At 37.4% G+C, this 21,965-nt stretch overlaps 1 protein-coding gene across 4 annotated transcripts in view; it reads right to left on the reverse strand.

Moving 5' to 3' along the window:
• ABCB7 (ATP binding cassette subfamily B member 7) overlaps positions 1-17,247 on the reverse strand; it is a 155,890-nt gene extending 138,643 nt beyond the window's left edge. For 3 of the 4 annotated variants that reach the window (XM_059156561.1, XM_059156559.1, XM_059156558.1), the window contains exon 1: positions 17,027-17,244. In XM_059156561.1, coding sequence (XP_059012544.1) covers positions 17,027-17,194 — 168 coding nt within the window. In that variant the 5' untranslated portion in view covers positions 17,195-17,244. Of the gene's footprint in view, positions 1-17,026 lie in introns of all 4 variants that reach the window. The other variant, XM_059156560.1, reaches the window with a different exon arrangement.
• Positions 17,248-21,965: the final 4,718 nt, after the last annotated feature.

The following is a 21,965-nucleotide window of genomic DNA, read 5'->3' on the forward strand; positions in this document are numbered from 1 at the left end:
ACTAAAAAACTTAAAGAAACTCATTGATAATAATACAATAGTAAGGGACTTTTAACACCCCATTCACAGCAATGGCCGAAGATCAACAAGCAAACAATGGCTTTAAATGACACACTGGACCCGATGGACTTAACAGATACTTTTAGAGCATTTCATCCTAAAGCAGGAGAATACACATTCTTTTTGAAGAAACATGGAACATTATCCAGAAAACATCACATAATGGGTCACAAACCAGTCTCAACAGATACAAAAAGACTGTGATCACCATGCATATTTACAGACCACAAGACTATGAAGCTTGACGTCAACCACAAGAAAAAAATTTTGGAAGAATGCAAATACATGGAGGTTAAAGAACATCCTACTAAAAGAATGGATAGGTCAACCAGGAAATGAGAGAAGAAATTAAAAATACAAGGAAACAAGTGAAAATGTAAACACAGCAGTCCAAAAGCTTTGGGATGTAGCAAATGTGGTCATAAGGATGAGGTATATAGCTATACAGAAATTCCTCGAGAAAGAAAAGTCTCAAATGCATAAGCTAACCTTACACCTAAAAGAGCTTGAAAAAGAACAGCAAATAAAAGCTAAGTCCAGCAGAGGGTTGGAAATAATAAAAATCAAAGGAGAAAAAAAATGATACAGAAATTTTTTTTAAAACTATATCAACAAAACTAGTAGCTGGTTCTTTGAAATAATTAATAAGATAGATAAACCCCTAGCCAGCCTTATCAAAAGGGAAAAAAAGGACCCAAATACATAAAGTCATGAAAGAAAGAAAAGAGATTACAATCAACAGTGAAGAAATACAAACAATTAAAAGAAAATATTATGAGCAATTATATGCCAACAACTTAGGCAATCTGGAAGAAACAGCTAAATTCCTAGAAAGAAATAAACTACCAAAACTGAAACAGGATGAAATAGAAAATCTGAACAGACCTATAACCAGCAAAGAAATTGAATAAGTCATAAAAAATCTCCCAACAAACAAGAGTCCAGGGCCAGATGGCTTCCCAGGGGAATTTTACCAAACATTTAAAGAAAAATTCACAACTATTCTTCTGAAGCTATTTCAAAAAATAGAAATTGAAGCAAAACTTACAAACACATTCCACGGGCCAGCATTGCCTTGATCCCAAAATCAGGTAAAGACTCCACCAAAAAAGAAAAGTATAGACCAATATCCCTGATGAACATGGATATAAAAATTCTCACCAAGATACTAACTAGCTAATAGGATCTAACAGTACATTAAAAGGATTATTCTTGGGCACCTGGGTGGCTCGATGGGTTGGGCCGCTGCCTTCGGCTCGGGTCATGATCTCGGGTCCTGGGATCGAGTCCCGCATTCGGCTCTCTGCTCAGCGGGGAGCCTGCTTCCTTCTCTCTCTCTCTCTGCCTGCCTCTCTGCCTACTTGTGATCTCTCTCTGTCAAATAAATAAATAAAGTCTTAAAAAATTTTAAAAAAAAGGATTATTCTTCACAATCAAGTGGGATTTATTCCTGGGCTTCAGGGGGTGGTTCAACTTCCACAAATCAATTAATGTGATACACCACATTAATAAAATAAAGAACAGGAACCATACAATCCTTTAATCGATTCAGAAAAAGCATATGACAAAGTACAGCCTCCTTTCTTGATAAAAACCCTCCACCAGGTAGGGATAGAAGGAACACACCCCAACATCATAAAGGCCATATATGAAAGACCCACAGCTAAAATCATCCTCAAGGGGGTAAAAACCGAGAGCTTTTCTCCTAAGGTCAGGACAAGACAGGGATGTCCACTCTCACCACTGCTGTCCCACATATTTGGAAGTCCTAGCCTCAGCAATCAGACAACACAAAGAAATAAAAGGCATCCAAATCTGCAAAGAAGAAGTCAAACTTTCACTTTTTTTGTTATTTTCTTTATTATTTGCCAGAGAGAGACAGCCAGAGAGGTAACACAAGCAGGGAGGAGTGGGAGAGGGAGAACCAGGCTCCCTGCTGAGCAGGAAGCCCAGTGTGGGACTTGATCCCTGGACCCTGGGATCACCATCCAAGCTGAAGGCAGACGCCTAACAACTGAGCCACTCGGCTGCCCCCAAACTTTCACTCTTTTTTTTTTTAAGATTTTATTTATTTATTTGAGAGAGAGAGAGAGATCACAAGTAGACAGAGAGGCAGGCAGAGAGAGAGCGGAAAGCAGTTTCCATACTGGGCAGAGAGCCTGATACGGGGCTCGATCCCAGTACCCTGAGATCATGACCTGAGTCAAAGGTAGTGGCTTAACCCATTGAGCCACCAGGCACCCCTCAAACTTTCACTCTTAACAGATGACTTGATACTCTGTGCAGAAAACCTGAGAGATGCCACCAAAATAAAAAAACAAAAACAAAACAACAAAAAAAACTGCTGGTGCTGATACCTGAATTCAGCAAAGTCACAGGATATAAAATCAACATACAGAAATCTGTTGCATTTCTCTACACCAATAATGAAGCAGTAGAAAGAGGAATCAAGTAATCAATCCCATTTACAACTGCACCAAAAACTGTAAACTACTTAGGAATAAACCTTACCAAAGAGGTAAGAAAACTGAAAACTACAGACCACTTACAAAAGAAATAGAGGAAGACACAAAAAAACAAAAATATTCCAAATATTCTTAAAATGTCTATACTATCCAAAGCAATCTACAAATAAAATGCAATCCTGATCAAATTACACCAGTATTTTTCACAGAGCAAGAACAAACAATTCTAAAATTTGTATGGAACCAAGAAAGACCTAAATAGCCAAAGTAATGTTGAAAAAAAAACCAAAGCTGGAGGTATCACAATTCTAGTCTTCAAGCTTGCATTACAAAGCTGTAATCATCAAGACAGTATGATATTGTCACAAAAATAGACACACCAGTGACTGGAACAGAACAGAGAACCCATAAATGGACCCACTACTATATGATCAACTCATCTTCAACAAAGCAGGAAAGAATATCCAATGGAAAAAAGATGGTCTCTTCAACAAATCATACTGGGAAAATTGGACAGCAACATGCAGAAGAATGAAACTGGATCACTTTCTTACACCATACACAGAAATAGACTAGAATGGATGAAAGACCTAAATGTGAGACAGGAAAACATTAAAATCCTAGAGAAGAACATAGGCAGCAACCTCTTTGATCTTGGTGGTAGCAACTTCTTACTTAATAGAAATGCCTCCAAATGCAAGAGACACAAAAGCAAAAATGAACTATTGGGACTACATGACAATGAAAAGCTTCTGCACAGTAAAGGAAACAACCAACAAAACTAAAAAACAACTGACAGAATGGGCAAAGGTATTTGCAAATGACATATTAGATAAAGGGCTAAAATCCAAAATCTATAAAGAACTTATTATAACTCAAACCCCCCCAAAAAAATAATAATCCAGTCAAGAAATGAGCAGAAGACATGAATAGACATTTCTCCAAAACAGACACACAAAAAAATGCTCAACATCATTCATCATCAGGGAAATATAAATCAAAAACCACAATGAGGTACCACCTCGCACCAGTCAGAATGGCTAAAGTCAACAACCTAGGAAATGACAGATTTTGTGAGGATGCAAAGAAAAGGGAACCCTCTTACACCGTTGGTGGGAATGCAAACTGATGAAGCCATTCTGGAAAACAGTACAGTGGTTCCTCAAAAAGTTAAAAAGAGAAATACCCTATGATCCAGCAATTGTACTACTGGGTATTTATCCAAAGGCTATAAAATACTGACCTGAAGGGGCACATGCTCCCCAATGCTTATAGGAGCCCTATCAACAATAGCCAAAGTATGGAAAGAGTCCAAATGCTCATCAGCTTATGAATGGATAAAGAAGATGTGGTATATACACACAATGGAATATTACTGAGCTATCAAAAACAATGAAATCTTGCCATTTGCAATGAAAAAGAATGGAACTAGAGTGTATTATGCTAAGCGAAATAAGTCACTGAGAGAAAGACAAATACTGTATGATTTCACTCATGTGGAATTTAAGAAACAAAACAGAAGAACATAGAGGAAAGAAAGGAAAAATAAGATAAAAACAGAGAAGGAGGGAAACTATAAGAGACTCTTAACTACATAGAACAAACTGGGGGTTGCTGGAGGGGAGGTAGTGGGGGGGGATCAGGTCAAAGGGCATTAAGAAAGGCACTTGTGATGGATGAGCTCCAGGTATTTTATGTACGCAATGAATCACTGGCTTCTCCTCCTGAAACTAATATTACATTATGTATTGAGTAATTTGAATTTAAATAAAATCTTGAAAGAAAAAATAAAACAAACAAGGTCAGATCATCAATTGAAAAGTTTACATGTAAGATTTTTTCATTTTAACAACAAGCACATCAGGATGTCTGGGTGGCTCAGTTGGTTAAGTATCCAACTTGATTTCAGCTCAGGTCATTATCTCAGGGACTGAGCTCAAGCCCTATATCAGGGCTCCCTCTCCCTTTAACCCTCCCCATCGGGTCATGTGCATGCGTGTGCACTCTCTCTCTTGCACTCTGTAATAAATGAGTAAATAAATACAAGCATAACAAACAATGTATCTATAATATCAAGTGAAAGGTCCTTTTTACTGTCTTTTAGCTTCCCTACCCATCCGCTCTTCAGAGCTTTGTTTAAGTTTATCCTTCCACTTTCCTATGTATTTGTGAGCATGTGGACGGACACAAAGACACACACACACACACACAGAGTTATGGACTGAACTTTTTCTCTCCCAAAATTTCTTGTTTAAATCCTAACTCCAAAAAACCTCAAATGTGACTATATTTGATGATCAGGCCTTTAAAGAGGTAATTAATGTTAAATGAGGTCATTAGAGTAGGCCCTAATCTCCCTGGTGTATTTAGTAGAAATTAAAACACAGACAAGCACAGAGGAAAGACTGTGTCAAAGCAGAGAAGCCAATCATCTGCAAGTCAAAGAGAGAGATCACAGAAGAAATCAACCCTACCAACACCCTGATCTCATAATTCTAACCTCCAGAACTGTGAGAAAATTTGTTGTTTAAGTCACCCATGCTGTGGTACTTTGTTATGGAAGCCCTAGAAAACTAACATTCATGTACACACACAGAGCTGTTAAATCAACATAGTTAAGAGTAGATGAAGTTCATACGTGGCGAATATTCACACAGTGAAAAACATGACTATATTACAATGACGTCATAATATAAGTTACTCAAGATCAATAAAAATAATTTGATAAATAAACCAAAACAGAAACCTTAACTTCACTTCCTTATTATGCTTTGAAAAGCATGATAGCAGTTTAAAAACCTACTTTCCTAAAATGTCAATATCTAAGAAAATACCCCTATAGGATGCAGTTTCTCCACTCTAACATCTCTTTGCCTTCTGGATGTGGAAAAGAAAATTTAATTGGAAAACTACCAAATGAGCCAAAATATAACCTGCAGTTAAAATTTCTAGAAAGAGTGGGGCGCCTGGGTGGCTCAATGGGTTAAAGCCTCTGCCTTCAACTCAGGTCATTATCCCAGGGTCCTCGGATCGCACTGGGCTCTCTGCGCAGCAGGGAACCTGCTTCCCCCTCTCTCTCTACCTGCTTCTCTGCCTACTTGTGATCTCTGTCTGTCAAATAAATAAATAAAATCTTTTAAAAAAAATTTAAAATTTCTAGAAAGAGTAAAATTTTTTATCTTATTCTTTTTTAAAAAAATTTTATTTACTTATTTGACAGAGAGTGAGCAAGCATGAGCAGGCGGAGTAGCAGGCAGAGGGAGAGGGAGAAGCAGGCTCCCTGCTGCGTAAGGAGCCTGACACAGGACTCGATCCCAGGACCCTGGGATCATGATCTGAGCTAAAGGCAGAGGCTTTAACCCACTGAGCCACCCAGGCACCCTACCTTATTCTTTAAAGAACTTCACCTTGTAAGTCACTCTTTTTAAAGACTTATTTATTCATTTTAGAGAGAGAAAGAGAGAGCACGTGTGAAGTTGGGGGGAGGGAGAGACAGAACCTCAAGCAGATTCTGTGCTAAGTGTGGAGGGTGACACAGGGCTCAATCTCACAACCCTGAGATCACGACCTGAGTTGAAACAGGGAGTTGGATGTTCAAATGACTGAGCACCTTAGGTGTCCCTTGAGTTATTTTTTTCTTAGCAAAAGATGCCTACTAATAAAGTAACCCAAAATTTTGCAATAAAAAAACATGTGTGCTTTGGTTATCAAACTAAAAACTGATATTCAGTGCTACCCTACCACAGTACCACCTAATGACAGAAATGTAATGGATGAACTTAAGAGGTTATCCTCAAGAGTGCCTGGGTTGCTCAGTCGGTTAAGCGTCCAACTCTTGATTTCGACTTAGGTCATGATCTCAGAGTCATGAGATCGAGTCCTGCATGGGGCTTTGTACTGAGCTCGTGGAGCCTGCTTGGGATTCTTCTATCTTCTTCTACCCATGACTTTAGTGCATTCTCTCTCTCTCCCTCAAAAAGAGATTATCCTCAAACTTAGTAACTCCATAGTCTGATTATGATTTTGCTGAAATAAACATTTTATGTAGAAAGTGAGGCTTTGATTCCAAATGTGTAGCAACAAAACAAATATTATTTATTTTTATGTTAAATTTAGTTGTTATTTTGGTTATAGGGTTTAATCATTCATTTCACAAATATTTTCTGATTGCCTACTACATGAAAAAGACCATTCCTGGCTCTGTAGAAGATAAAAGAGATGATTGGAATGTATCTGCCTTTTAAGCATCTAAAATCTTATCTCTTTAACAGGACACATATGATAACTACTTGTAGAAGAAGATGTTACAGGAGTTCAAAAGAGGAAGAAATCAATGTCTTTCAAGCTTATAAAGAATGGTTGTTGGGGCAGCTGGGTGGCCAAGTTGGTTTAGTGTCTGACTCTTGGTTATGGCTCAGGTCGTCCTATCAGGGTCATGAGATCGAGCCCCAAGTCAGACTCTGCACTCAGTGTGGAGTCTACTTAAGATTCTTTCTCCCTCTCCTGCCCCCAAATAAATTTTAAAAATCTTTAAAAAAAGAACAAATGGTTCTATAGAATAAACTGGCCCTTGAGCTAAGTTCTGAAAAACTGGGAGGAGTTAGAGAGAGGGCATTTCAAACAGAGAGTATGGCATAAATGAAGGAAAACAGAAAAACACAAGGTCCAAGGAACAGGGAGCAATCCAGAGTAACTGGAAAAGCAGGGTATTTATAGGAAAATATTTAACAATGTGTCTAGCAAGCTAGTTATGTGGGGGATCCTTAAGGGCTTTGAAGACTAGGCTAAGATACAGAGAACACTGGAGTCCATAAGTAAAGAGTGACACTTAACTAGAGTTGTTCTTTAGGAAAAACAATCTTGAGGTGTTGTATGGGATGGATTGGAAGGGTAGTAAATAACTGTAAGCAATGAGGAAGTCATGCATAAAGTTACAAGGGCCTAAAACTATAACAGAAATTGAGAGAATGAAAAGGACAGGACAGGTTGCAGTTATTGCAATGAAATGTACACCCACCTCACAGAGTTACTGTGAAGATAAAATGACATAATAATATAACAGACTTGAAAAGTATATTTACTCACTAGTACTAAAATCTACAAGGGTGTCTTGAGAGCATAAATGAGGACTTTAGGTAGACAAATTCTGGAAAAGGAAGAAAACCAAAAGAACAAAAATGTCTCCTTTTGCACACAACTAAATATACCTACTAAAATATTAAATAATTAAAAGACCTAATTTTCATAAACACTGAGAACAAAGAAAAATAATGCTTATAAATAAAAAGAACCAATTTAAAATTATCTCAGCATTGTAAAAATTACAACCATATAACAACTACAACTCAAGGGGGAAATGGAAAATTACTTAAGAGGCAAGTTGTGGGTTATTTTTCTCATGCTTTTATTAGATGCAGTTTTGTACAATTAAAAAGGGAAATTTATAAATAAAATAAAGAGGGAAAACTATAAGGTTCATATACAGAACAGGCAACTTCGCTTCTATTTTAAACTCTACTTTATAACATGGGAAGAACATACTCCTATTTGAAAAACCGGAAACTTTCAGATAAACACTGAGTATCAGTGTATTACTATATTTTCCATTTAATCAAAATTTTAATACAAGCAAAATAAGTTTCCCTTCCACTTCTACCCCCACTGCCCAATGACAAGTGCCCTTTACTCCACCACTGGATACTCAGGAACTCCATTAGAGAACCCCAGCCTGAAATACTATATTTATCAGGGATTCTCGGATTGCCAAGCAGAATGAAGTATGTGTGTATGCCCATTTTCCTAGGGAGAAGGTTCATGGCTTTTACCAGATTCTTGAAGGGCCTAGTATTCTAAAAGAAAATTTAGAAATAATCTTCACTTTTCTTCCCCCTCCTTTTAGTCTTAATAGCCAATTCAAATAACTATGTCAATGACTTAAAGAATGTTAGTTATTTGACTATTTTCAAATAAGGGATCCTCTGAATTATTCTTCTCCTTTTCTCAAAGGATTTTATTTATTTATTTGACAGAGATCACAAGTAGGCAGAAAGGCAAGTATAGAGAGAGGGGGAAGCAGGCTTTCCACTGAGCAGAGAGCCCAATGCAGGGCTCGATCTCAGGACCCTGAGATAATGACCTAAGCCGAAGGCAGAGGCCCAACCCACTGAGCCACCCAGGCACCCTGAATTCCTCTTCTCAATTCCCAGTGCCACTTCAGACTAAGACCTTTATACTTCCATTCTTTATCATTTACAGTCCAGGTATGCTTCATCTTTATTTACAACTTTTACAGCACTGCTGCCATTCTCCACTACCTCCTTAGAACCTGTTTCTATCTTCACAGATAATTTTAGAACCTAGCTCACTCTTCCCCTCTAATTCTATCTCCCCAACACTAGCAAATACTGAACTCATCACCAATCTCATTTTTTCTACTCCTGTTCTTAGATCAACAAGTACTATAAGAGGCAGAACCATATAAATCTGCTCCATTAAAAACCTACATGAATTTAAATGTAGCCTATGTTGCTCCTGTAATAGTAATAAACTAGGCTCGTAACATAGAGGTTCTACTTATACAAAGGATTACTCCCAGAAGATTAGAGTCAGGAAACTAAAGAATTGACAAACTTTAGAGATCAAGTAGCTGAATCTTATTTTAGAGAAACCAAGTCCAAAGGAACAAGTGATCTGTCCAAGATAATCAAGAGTAGAAATAGAGCTCAGGTAGGCAGGTGTCCTGATGACAATGTTCATTCCACTATATCATGCTATGTCCTTCGTATATCAGTTGTTCATCTTCTTTAATACTTATAAATCAAAATCCTTCAAATTATCTGTATTTTCTCCAGTAAGATTTACTTACTACTATACTACTACCTCCAGACCTCTTAACATTATACAACATCATTCCTTCCTGGCTTATTGGGTGAGAATGATATAGAGGAAAATAACTGAAAGCCTTACTGAAATCAAGACAGACTATGCTTCTAAGTACCTTATCATTCTCTCATATGAAGAACTGAACTGGTTTGGTAGGTCTTTCTTTTCTCAAAACTAGGCCATTGTTTCTTAATAACTTATATTCTTCTAATGACTGCAAATTATTGTTTAATGATTTGTTCTAGTTCTCCTAACACCAAAGTTAAGACTAGAATCCAACTCTTCTGTTTACCAATGTTCTTTCTGCCAAATCACCCCTATTAAAGTCAGTTTTGATCCTGAATGATATAAATTTAAGTCAGTTCTATCTTCAAGAAGATATCTAAATTATAATTAATGGTTATTCATTCTGCCCCTTAGGTTAAAGTCTTCCTTGCTCTTCCAATAAAAAGATTATTAATTTAAGAAATTCTTTTTTATATGCACATTAAATCCCTCTTCTTACAACTGAAGTCTATGTCTCTTTTTATAAACTAATATTCCAGGTAAATTCAGGTATCACTGAACTACTAGAAGGAAAACCTTTAATTTAAAAAAAATGCCCTTCAGGTACTTTAAATGTCACTGAATCACCTCTCGCCCTCTTTTAAGTTCCACGCAACATCCCCTTAAAAGTACCCTTAATTTTCTCCTCTTAAGTTCTGTTCTTGATTTTCTGGTTACATTTTATGTCTTCTCAGTAATCACTGTCATTTCTTGATATGCATCTTATAATATAAAACCTGTATCTTAAAACCAGGATCTCTAAAAAGCAAAGTAGGAGGATTGTTTCACTACTGTTGTTATAATCTACTTCAATTAATAGGAAGGCCAGAAGTAAAGTCTCTTAGCAGCAGCCAGTGAGCAGTGGGACTGCAAGAAGGGGAAATTTACTACCGGGAAATATTAAAGCTCTCATCCTTTGTCCATGATGAAAACAAATGAAATGTGAACCGACAAATGAAAAAAAAAAAGTACCTATCCAAAAGAACTACTAAATAGAATACACAAGGTAACTACACTAAAGTAAAAGGTATGGCAGATAGTCCTCAATGGGAATATCTTCTAAAAATCAAACAGAAAGGACAGACCATTCTGCTGCATGGAGTATAAACCAAAGAACACAAGCCAGTCAGAATCAAATGAAGAGAGTTTCACTTCTAGCATACAACATAAGATCTCCTTAGACCCATTTCTCAGCAAAACCGGCAAGTTACAAAAGGACCACCATTTACCACCCCTAGAAATGGTCCTGGGGCATACAGCAAAATGAAATAACATGAGCTCCAAGTCAGAAGACTATCTTCCTGGGAATGACAGGACATCAGCATTTCTCTCATCTTTCCCCCAGTGACCTACTGCTGAAACTAGCTTCTGGGCTAATGTGGTCAAGAAGGAGGGGCTCCCTTCTTCCACATATCCCCACAGAAGGGACAAAGCTTCACCTTGAGTGTGGTGCCACTGAAAATACTTGATTGTTGAAGGCCCAATCGCCCTAACCCTGACTTCTAAGAGGCTGGTTCCATATCAGGAGAAGCATGCCAAAAAGAACTCCTCTTACTCCCCACTAGCACTCAACTCCTAAGGTGGGAGTATCACTCAGAGAGAGGCCACCACTGTCCCCACCCCCAGCTTCAGACCCGTGGCTGGCAGATTTCTGCTTGGCAGGAGAAGACCCTAAAACATATAGCTCCTCATCTCTTCCCACAGGAATTGACTTAATGTGGAGAAGTCCATGCCTCAGTTTGCTCTCAAAAACAGTGGAGGTTTCTTGTGAAAGGCCAAGTGGGAAAAAAACTGATGGAATCATCAGCCACAGAAGCTAAACTGTGGGTCAGCTGGTTTGCCCGAGAACCAGAAAAGCAAGAAGGCAGGTAGCTTGGAAGAGCCCGCCTGGAATCAGATAAAGTCTCAAACGTTGTCCTCAGGAACTATCACTTCAAAGCAACACCAATTTGATTGATTTAGTCTGTGGAACAATTTTTGCCCCAGGGCACTTTTGAAAACAGCAGTACAATCTGCCAGCAACTAATGGAACATAACTGGGAAAGAGACAGAAATCCCCAGCAAAACCACTGTCATCCCAAGGTAACTATGGACATACTCAAGGTTACACCCCTTAAGGAGCAACATTAGAGGCAAAGTAGGCAGCAAGGAGGAGAGTGAAGAAAGACATCACTAAAATAGTCCAGCTAGTCCTTAACAAAATATAAAATCAAGTAAATAACAATAACAAGCTCTGGGAAGAAGGGGACTGGTACCCCACGTTACTACATTATCTAAAATGTCCAGTTTCCCAAAAAATTGCAAGACATGCAAAGAAACAAGGAAGTATAACCTATACCCTGGGAAAAAGCAGGCAAGAGAAACTGCCTGTGGTTTTGACCAAATGTCAGACTGCAAAGAAAAAGCCTTCAAAGTAATCATTATAAATATGTCCAAAGACTCAAGGAAACCATGTTAAAGAAATAAAAGGTGTGATGACAATGTAACATTACATAGAGAATATCAATAAACAAGTAAGAATTATTTTAATGAAACTAAATGGAAATTCTAGAGTTGAAAGTTATAGTAACTAAAATGAACTATTCACTAGAGGGGACTGACAGCAGATGTGAATTGGCAGAAGAAATAATTAGTAAACTTGAAGACAGAACAATAGGGATTATCCAATATGAAGAACAAAGATAAAAAAAAGACTGAAGAAAAATGAACACAGCTTCAGAGAAATGAGGGCCATTATTAAGCAAACGAACATATGGATAATGACTGTTTCAGAAGAAAAGGAGAACGATAAAGGGAAAGAAAAACTACTTGATGAAATAATGGCTGAAAATTTCCAAAGCTTATTAAAAAGAACTTACATATTAAAATGCAACTTACACATCCAGAAAGTGCAACAAACTCCAAGGAAGAAACATATAAAGAGATCCACAGACACATTATAGTAAAAACATTAAAAGCCAAAACAAGGGGAACATCTTGAAAGTAGCAAGAGGAAAAAAGACTCCTTCCCTACAAGAGGACCCCAATAAGATTAACAGCTGATTTCTTAGCAAAACAATGTGTAGTCCGGAAGGCAGTTGGATAATATTCAAAGCACTCAAAAAAAAATTGTCAAGCAAGAATCCTATATCCAGAAAATATACTGTTCAAAAATGAAGACAAAACAAAAACATTTGCAGATAAACGAAAACTGGGAAAATGTGTTTACACACGCCTTACAAGAAATACTAAAAGAAGTTCTTTAGGCTGAAAACAAGTGATCTCAGACTATAGCCCAAATATGCATGCACACATGTACATACACACACACACACACACACACTCCAAAACAAAGAGCACCAGAATGTATAAATGCACAGTTTTTTTAGCTTCTTCTTTGAACCAATTTAAAAAGCAACTGTATAAAATAGTATGGATAAAATTAATTGTTGAGCCTATGACATATAGAGATGCAATATACTTGCCAATAATATCACACAGGAGATAGGTGGGAGCACAGCTATAGTGGGATAAGAAAATGACTCAAGATGGTAAATCAAACAAGAGAAGAAACGAAGAGAACTAGAAATGATAAATACAAAGGCTAGTGTAACAACATAAATATTTACTTGCCTTCCTTTCTTCTTTCAGCTTCTTTTAAAGTCATAAATTATATATCCATATTGTTAGGACTGTAACATTTTTAAGTGTAATATATATTAAAACAAAGTGGGGAAATGCAACTAGAACTAAACAAGAGCGATGTTTCTATATCTCACTAGGATTACATTATAAAATTCTTAGAAGAAAACATAGTAAATCTTCATGACCTCAGATTTGGCAATGGATTCTTAGCTATAACACAAAAAAGTATGACCAACAAAAGAAAAAAAACAGATAAATTTGACTTTATCAAAATGAAAAGCTTTTGCGCTTCAAAGGACATTATCGAGGAAGTCAAAAGATAACTCACAGAATGGGAGAAAATATTTGCAAATCACATGTACGATAAAGAACCTGAATCTGTAATATATAAAGAACTCTGACATCTCAATAATAAAAAGACCCAATTAAAAAATGGGCAAAAGATCTGAAGAGACATTCCTCAAAAAGAGATTTAAATGGCCAATAAGCACATGGATAGATGTTCAGTGTCTTTTGTCAACAGGGAAACACGAATCAAAACCAAAAATTAGAGAACACTTCACACTCTACTGAATTGCACACTTTAAATGGGTGAATTATACAGTATGTGAATTAATCTCAAAAAAGATGTTTTAAAAGAACAAAAGAAGAAAAATATATGATCAGTGTCAGGATCAAGAATTAAGAATTTTTTAAACTTAGATAAAAAGTGCTGTGGACTAACTGTATGATACCTCAGTTTCTACCACATAAATATTGATGAAAAAATTGTATCACTCAAAATTCATGTCTTTTTAATATTAACTAATGTAGTAAAGAGGCAACTGCATAATAAATCATTACAATTTAAATCTTATCATACTAACCATTTTAATTTAAAAAACTTTTATGTTTAAGGTTATTTCCCTCTATTAACAGTGCTCCAGTAGAAGTATATTTACAGGGCACATGAGTGGTTCAGTCTATTAAGCATCTTCCTTCAGCTCAGGTCATGATCCTGGAGTCTCTGTGATGGGCTCCCAGCTCAGCGGGACCCTCCTCCCTCACTCTCTCTCTCAAATAAATAGAATCTTTAAAAAGTATATCTTTACAATTCAACATTTATTGTATGCTTAATGTCTGCCAGAATCTTATTTACCTTCATATAAATAACCTGACACACAGAAGGCCATAAATGAATGAGTGGCCTTAAAGACTGTCATTTATCTATACTAGGATTTAGTTACCTCATCTGTAAAATCCAAAGGCTAGATATGATCTTCTCTAAAGTAACACTGAACAGAACTTTCTGCAATGATGGAAATGTCCCATACCTATGTGCCATTTTAGCCCTTGAAATGCAGCTAATGCAACCAAGGAATTACATTTTTAATTTAATTTAAATTTAAACAGCCACACGAAGCTAGTGACTACCATACTGCACAGCTTAGTTCTAGAGTATCATCCCTGTATGAAAAACACATTTTATAATACATCCCAGTAATCACATACATGCAGGAGTGTATATATACACATATAAACAACAGTTACCTAAAGCATTACTTCCCCTAATATGTATAAAGCACTGATATTTTCTTTCTTATTCCACTGAATTTCATATTTTAAAAGTGCTTATCCAAACTATTAACATGATTTCATTAACACTGCACTAAGGTTCTTTTCAGCTCTAAAATATTATGCTATTTACTAACGACTATCCTAAAAATATATTAATATTTATTTTGTAATCTTTCCTTAAATATTTATTTCTTTATTTGAGAGGGGAAGGGCAGAGGGAGAGGCAGATAGAAACCCAAGCAGATGCCAAACAGAGTCCAAAGCAGGGCTCAGTCTCTGGACCCGGTGATCATGACCTGAGCAAAAACCAAAAGTCAAATGCTCAACTGACTACACTACCAGAAGCCTCTATTTTGTAATCTTAATCACAGATCACTATATGAAGATGCCTTAGGCTATATCAGGTTCTGCTAAAAGCCTTATAACCATTCCTTCATCTTTCCATTAAATCTTTTTTTTTAATTATGGCAAGAGTTCCATGCCTTTAAGAAGTAGAAAACAAAAGTAACATCTTTCCCTTGTTTTTCACTTTGGAAATGGTAACCAAAAGGAATGGTAAAATGTACAAAGACAATAAGGAAGAAAGTTTTGGGGACAGTGTTCATGAAAACAGAGAAGGCTAATTTTTTATTTCCATTACTTCTTCTGAAAATACAGTAACTTCTCCAGCCCCCTCACCCTCCCGGCCTGACAAAGTCCTACAAATTTTATCTTAACTTCATCAGACTTTTTAGAGGACTACAGAACAAGAATGGTTCCCAAGAAATCATGTGTTCCAAAGTTTCAACTATAAAGTGTTTTTAAAACTTTATTAAAATGATCTGGATTGCTCCCCTAGCCTAAGGTGCCACTTTTATCCTAAACTCCTCAGTAACCTAAAACTATATGTAGTTCTACAAAAAGTCCATGTTCTCTCTTCCCTGTGGGCCTCTGCACACACTATTCCCTCTTTAGCTAATTTCTCTTCATTTTTAAGGTCTTGGCTTAGTTTAGATATCAGTTATTCAAGGCATTTTTCCCACCTCAAAATTAGACTTGATGCCTTTCCCATACACTCTTCCAGTACTCTCTACCCTCCCCATCATTGCACTACTGAATTATATTTGCCTGTTTATTTACCTTTTTCCCTTACTAGATTTTAAACTCTTTAAGAGCTGGCCTGTATTTTATTCTGTTCACTGCTGTAAAGGTGTTCAGTAATTACTGGAAGAAAAAATAGATACAATTTCTCCAGCACTCCACATGCCTAGTGTCATTCAATAGTCTCCCTGCTTAAAATGTTCTCCCCATTTCTATCACCAGCATGAGATCCTCTCTGTGATCTGGTCCTTAATTACCACCATTTCCTCTATATGTTTATTGTTCTTATTGTTTATACTGTTCATTTGATATTTAACCTACACTGTTTTTTAGTTATCCTTATAATGCATAGATTGCCTCTCCCTAACTAAATTGATCAATCTTGTAGGCATTAATTTATGTTTCTCTTGGTACCTCCATTATTGAGCGTAGCCCTATGTACACAGTAGATATTAAATATATGTTCACGCAGAATCAAAATTTATGAGGGTGCTTCCCATACAAAACTGAAAATACTTCAGTGATACTGATGAACAAGTATCACTGAATGGGAATTAAACTTTTTGCCAACATATAGTAAATGAATGATACACTAAAGTACAAATAATTTATTTGAAACTGCTGAGTGAGGGATAACAACAGACAGATATTAAGAGGCACTATCACAAAAACTACATTAAAGATAACCAGCTTTATGATTTCCAAAGAACAGAACACTCTTCTCAGATCAAAGGACAATTGTGTTTACATATGAATTTAAGGCGGTCAATGTTTTGGAGAGAAAGACAGTTACAGTTTCGGCTTATCAGGAACCACTGTCAGCGGAGAGTTAACTGCTGCCAAATCAATTTGCCTCTTGTTTACACGTAGCTTTGCTGTCATCTTACAGTGTTCCCCTAACTGCTACTTTCAACCAAATGAGTAAAATCTGAACCATGGGCATACTGGTCACAAATTCCATTACTAACTCTGGGAAGCAGCTCAGTTTTCCTTACATTTAGAAGGATAAGCAATCTGGGAATCCTGTCTACCACATCTCTTAAACTCAGAAGAAAAAAAAATGTAAATCCTGCGAGAGTCACTAGCGCTTAGGTGCCCTCTGACCAAAACCTTCCGTTTCATTCCCGTGGGCTATGCCAAAAAGGTTTTCTTCACCCTTTCCTCAAATTACTAACCCCAATTTCCTTCACTTCCGAGTTAGCACTGACAACCTTTCCTCTTGGAGTTCTCTCTGACCCAAGGCCACGAGGGCAAACTTTTCCCTGTAGGTCCCTTTGTCCTTCACCCTACTCTACCATGTGATGGCATCTCACCTGGGAAATTCGAGCGGTTCCCGAAACGCCGAGCTGCCGTGATCTCCACTGAGAACCTGCGCCACGGACAGAGACTAGATGTCGGATCAGAAACACGGCATGCCGGCGTTTTTCGAAAGCGGCCCCGGCGGCTGCCCAGCGTGAAGATTGTATCGCGAGCAGCGCCATCTTGAGCGAGGAAAGAGGAACCGAGGGCAAAGGATTGTGGGACGCTGGCGGACCCAACTCAGCAACCTTAATCTCTCACCTCCCTCTCTTTTTCTCAGGGCCCCAGACCGGAAATAACTTAGCGGAGAGTCAGACGCTTGGGCTCCACCCCTTTTATCTTCCAGGGAGGTTCTTTGAGGGTTTTACGCAATCGGTAATGTAAGAATAACGTTGTCTTTCTCTGTTTTCCTAGATTTGCCACATAAAATACAGGATGCGCACTTAAATTTGCACTTGAAATAAACGAATCATTTTTTTAGTATAATTATGTCCCAAATACTGCTAAATCTGCCAACCCTATCTTGTCCAAGCATTCCACTTTTCTCTTACGGCTTCCAACTCAGTGCAACGCTTCACTCCATCCTCCCTTTGCATATTCTTCACTCTCCTTAGCACTAACTCTTAGGGTAGATTGAACTATAGATATTAATTTACCCAGGGTGGAGACTTAATGAACCGTGAGATACACTGGGTTTCAGGCTGATGGTTGAGTTTCAGGCTGATAGTTAACTTTTGCGCAAACCTTGGGGGCACTTTTCCTTTGGTCTGTTGGTCTTTACACACACACGCACAAACACACACATATCTTTGCTAATTTGCCTCACTTTCTAGCTCTTCCATTTGATTTCTGCAGCATCCCGAATTATTGCAAAGCAGCTAGATTGGCTGACAGATAGTAAAATGAAGATGTATGTAGAGAAGCCCATAGTTTTTATTGATGACAGTAGTGATGTAGGAAAAGACATTGGAGTTTGATGCCAACGGCCAAAAAGTAATTCTAGAGACATCGTTGGTACAAGGTGATTTTATCAAAGCACAGGGACAGGACCCAGGTTTTTATTCTTTTCTCGCTGATGTGAGAAACAAAGGCAGAAGAAAATTATTAAATTTCCTTACTATCAACAACCCATTAACAAATCCTTGAAACAGGCAGAGTGAAATTCCTCTAGAAACTCAGTGGCATCCCTGTTAATACTTTGCTAGGGCAAGAGGCATCTGAACTGCCCACCCCCAAGATCCTGTAAGTCTGCTTTAACATATAAAAATTCCTTTGGAAACTTCCTTTATCTCTACCCCCACCACCCCCAAATATATGTTGGCAATCATGCTTCAAGCATATAACCCACAGATACACATCTGTAGAGTCTGGTGACTGAGTTTTTACTAAACAGTAATAAAAGACCTTTCCAACAATAGCTAGCCCCCTCTGGATCCTGGAAATCTTGTTTCCAAAATACCTTGGAGGCTTACACTATCCCTAACTCCCTTCCAACTTGAAAGTATATAATGGGCCAGTCCTCATTACCCCGGTACAGCTCTTTCTGCCCATGGGTCCTGTCCCCGTGCTTTAATAAAATCACCTTGTACCAACAATGTCTCTAGAATTACTTTTTGGCCATTGGCATCAAACCCTAATGTCTTTTCCTACATCACTACTGTCATTGAACAAAATATTTAAATGCTTCCAGTTTTCTGGAAGACTGCATCTCTCAGCATTGTTTAAAACCCTATAGGCTGTGATGCAGTTGCAATTTTATATTCACAGCCGCGTATTCAAACTTTTTACATAAGACAGGCAAATAATTGTGTTGCCACTGAATCTTTCTATCCAGGTAAAGCATTGTCCAATAATGCTCTAATTTTAAAATATATATATATACTAATCTATGTACCATTATATTTTGTGAGAGATTGTTACATTTAAGGTGGCAAAATAATATTTTGAATTTTTATACTTGCAGAAACACTCACACATTATTTTGCTCATTCTTAACAATAATTTGGGGGGGGGGGTATTCCTCATTCCTAATAGATAAAAAAGACCAGGGCCATGTAGTATTAGAGTCAGAATTATAACAGAGGTATCCTGGCTCCTATTCCACTGTTCTTTACACTAAAGATGTTTTCTATACTCAAAGACACGATTATTGAAAATCTGTAGGGGCCATATAGAATTGTAAGATTTTAAATGAGTTAAGACCTCAGAATTCTGAAACACCTAACCCTATAGAGGATTTCTCAGGATTCTTGAGAAGTTTCGTTAGAATTATCTAAAGGCATTATTGGCATGGATCAACTCTTTGAATGGAGTCAACATGTTTTTACTGAAATAGTATTGACTATAAGTCAACTATTCTGATTAGGAAATGTGAATCACACTGAAATATCCAAGTAGTTACTCTGTGATGAGCTAAAGTAGGTTAAACAGGAGCCAAATGAGTCAAAGAAAATTTCCAGTGCACCCAGAAATAGAACATGAAGCATAGTGAGAGTAGTGTGCTGTTAGAGAACTGCAGCAACAGACAGGCCAAGTTGGACTATAGCAACTTGACATGTGTCTAAAATAATAAAAGAAACATAGGAGCACAAAATAAAAGCCACTATAAATAGCTGTTGCAGACTCAGATCACATGACAGCACTTTAATTATGCAATAATTGTACTCATATGTGTACAGCATTTTGCAATTTACAAAGTGCTTTTTAATACCTTATCGTATTTAATTCCCACATCAACACTGGAGAGTATGCATTATTCATTAACATTTACATATTTAGGTGTGCCTGGGTGACTCAGTCCATTAGGCATCTGCCTTCAGCTCAGGTCCTGATCCCAGGATCCTGGGATCAAGCCCCACATCGGGCTTCCTGGTCAGCAGGGAGTCTGCATCTCCTCTCCCACACCCCTCCCCGCTTGTTCTCCCTCTCTCTGTCAAATAAATAAATAAAGTTTTTAAAAATATATTCACATATTTATGAAGAAACATACATATTTATGTGGCTTGACAGAGGTCCCAGAGCTAATGGGATGAAAACCAAACCTAGTTTTTATGACTCCAAATATGTGATATTTTCACTTAATTACACGTGAATTGTGGAACAAACACTTAAGTCCTTCAAGAAGGCCACATTGGGGGGGGGCACCTGGGTGGCTCAGAGGGTTAAAGATTCTGCCTTCGGCTTAGGTCACGATCCCAGGGTCCTGGGATCGAACCCCGCATTGGGCTCTCTCCTTGGTGGGAAGCCTGCTTCCTCCTCTCTCTCTTTGCCTACCTCTCTGCCTACTTGTGATCTCTCTCTGTCGAATAAATAAATAAAATCTTTAAAAAAAGAAAAAGAAGAAGGCCACAGTGGCCTTTTCAGTTTCTGGAAAATGCCAGAAGTTATTTCCACCTGACTGCTTTTGTACTTACTTTTTGCACTACTTAGAACATCCTTCCTAGAGACTTTTTAATGACTCAAATATCACTGTTCAGAGAAGCTGTTCAAGAGTACCTTCATTAAAGAAACTATTTCCTGTCCCTGCCACTCTCTATCACATTGCCTTGTTTAATTTCCCTTAAAATCTTGCTACTCAAAGAGTGGTCCATGGACCACCGGCATTGACATCACTTGGGAGCTTATAAGATATGCAGAAACTCAGGACCTAATGATTCCAGACCCAAGGATTTGGTACCTGAATTTTAATAAAATTCCTTAGGTTATTCATATGCACATCAAAATTTGAGAAGTACTTATAGAGCACATATAACTTTCTGAAACTAACTTCTTTATTTTTTGTTTAATTTTATCATTAATAAATATTTCCTCATAACTAAAAATTATGAAGGAAAAGATAATGGATACCCATATACCTACAACCCAGCTTAGTCATAGCTTAACATTTTATTGTATTTGCTTTAGATCTTAAAAATACTTCAGCAAAGGCCCCTGTATTACCCCTCTCTAATCCTATATTCTGTCCTTGTAGGTGTATTTCTGTTAATTTTTTATATTATTTTGGTGGAGTTTGAAAAGAGGAGGGAATAAATAAACTTAATTAAACCACTGCAATAATCTGAATGTCCTATATATTTTATGAGGCTAATACAAGCTCCATACCAAACATGGACAAGAATTATACAAGAAAATTATATGTCAATCTTACTTATGGACATAAATGAAAAACTAGAAAAATAAAATAGTGAACTCAATCCAGAACTGATGTATAAAAAATACATCGGGGCGCCTGGGTCATGCTGTCAGCTGGGCATCCAACTCTTGGTTTCAGCTCAGGTCATGATCTCAGGGTCATGGGATTAAGCCACATATCAAGCTCCACACTGAGTGCAGAGTCCACTTGAGACTCTCTCACTCTACCTCCTGCTCCCTCTGCCCCTCCCAATTATTCTCTCTCTCTCTCTCTCTCTAAAATAAATAAATTTTTAAAAAAATACATCAAATGGTGCCTAGGTGGCTCAGTCGGTTAAGTATCTGCCTCTCAGGTCATGATCCCAGGATCCCAGGATCAAGCCCCTCATCTGGCTTCCAGCTCAGTGGGAATCTGCTTCTCTCTCTCCCTGCATCCCCCCCTGCTCATGCTCATTCTCACTCTCTCTTTCTCACTCTCAAATAAATCAAAATCTTTAAAAAAATGCATCAAGACCAAGTAGGTTTTATCCCAGAAATGCAAAGATGGCTGAATATATGTATATATACTAATATGTATTCTTTAGCTGCTGGGAGTAGTTTACCTATATGTCCCTTACATTAAAATTATTTATATAATAGACAAATTTTAAAGAGAAAATATCATATAGAAGAAACATGTTATAAAGCTGTGATCACCAAGACAGCTTGGTACTGGCACAAAAATAGACACATAGATCAATGGAACAGAATAGAGAGCCCAGATATGGACCCTCAACTCCACAGTCAACTAATTTTTGACAAAGCAGGAAAGAATATCCAATG

Source organism: Mustela lutreola, chromosome X (genome assembly GCF_030435805.1).
Source record: "Mustela lutreola isolate mMusLut2 chromosome X, mMusLut2.pri, whole genome shotgun sequence".
NCBI lineage: Eukaryota > Metazoa > Chordata > Mammalia > Carnivora > Mustelidae > Mustela > Mustela lutreola.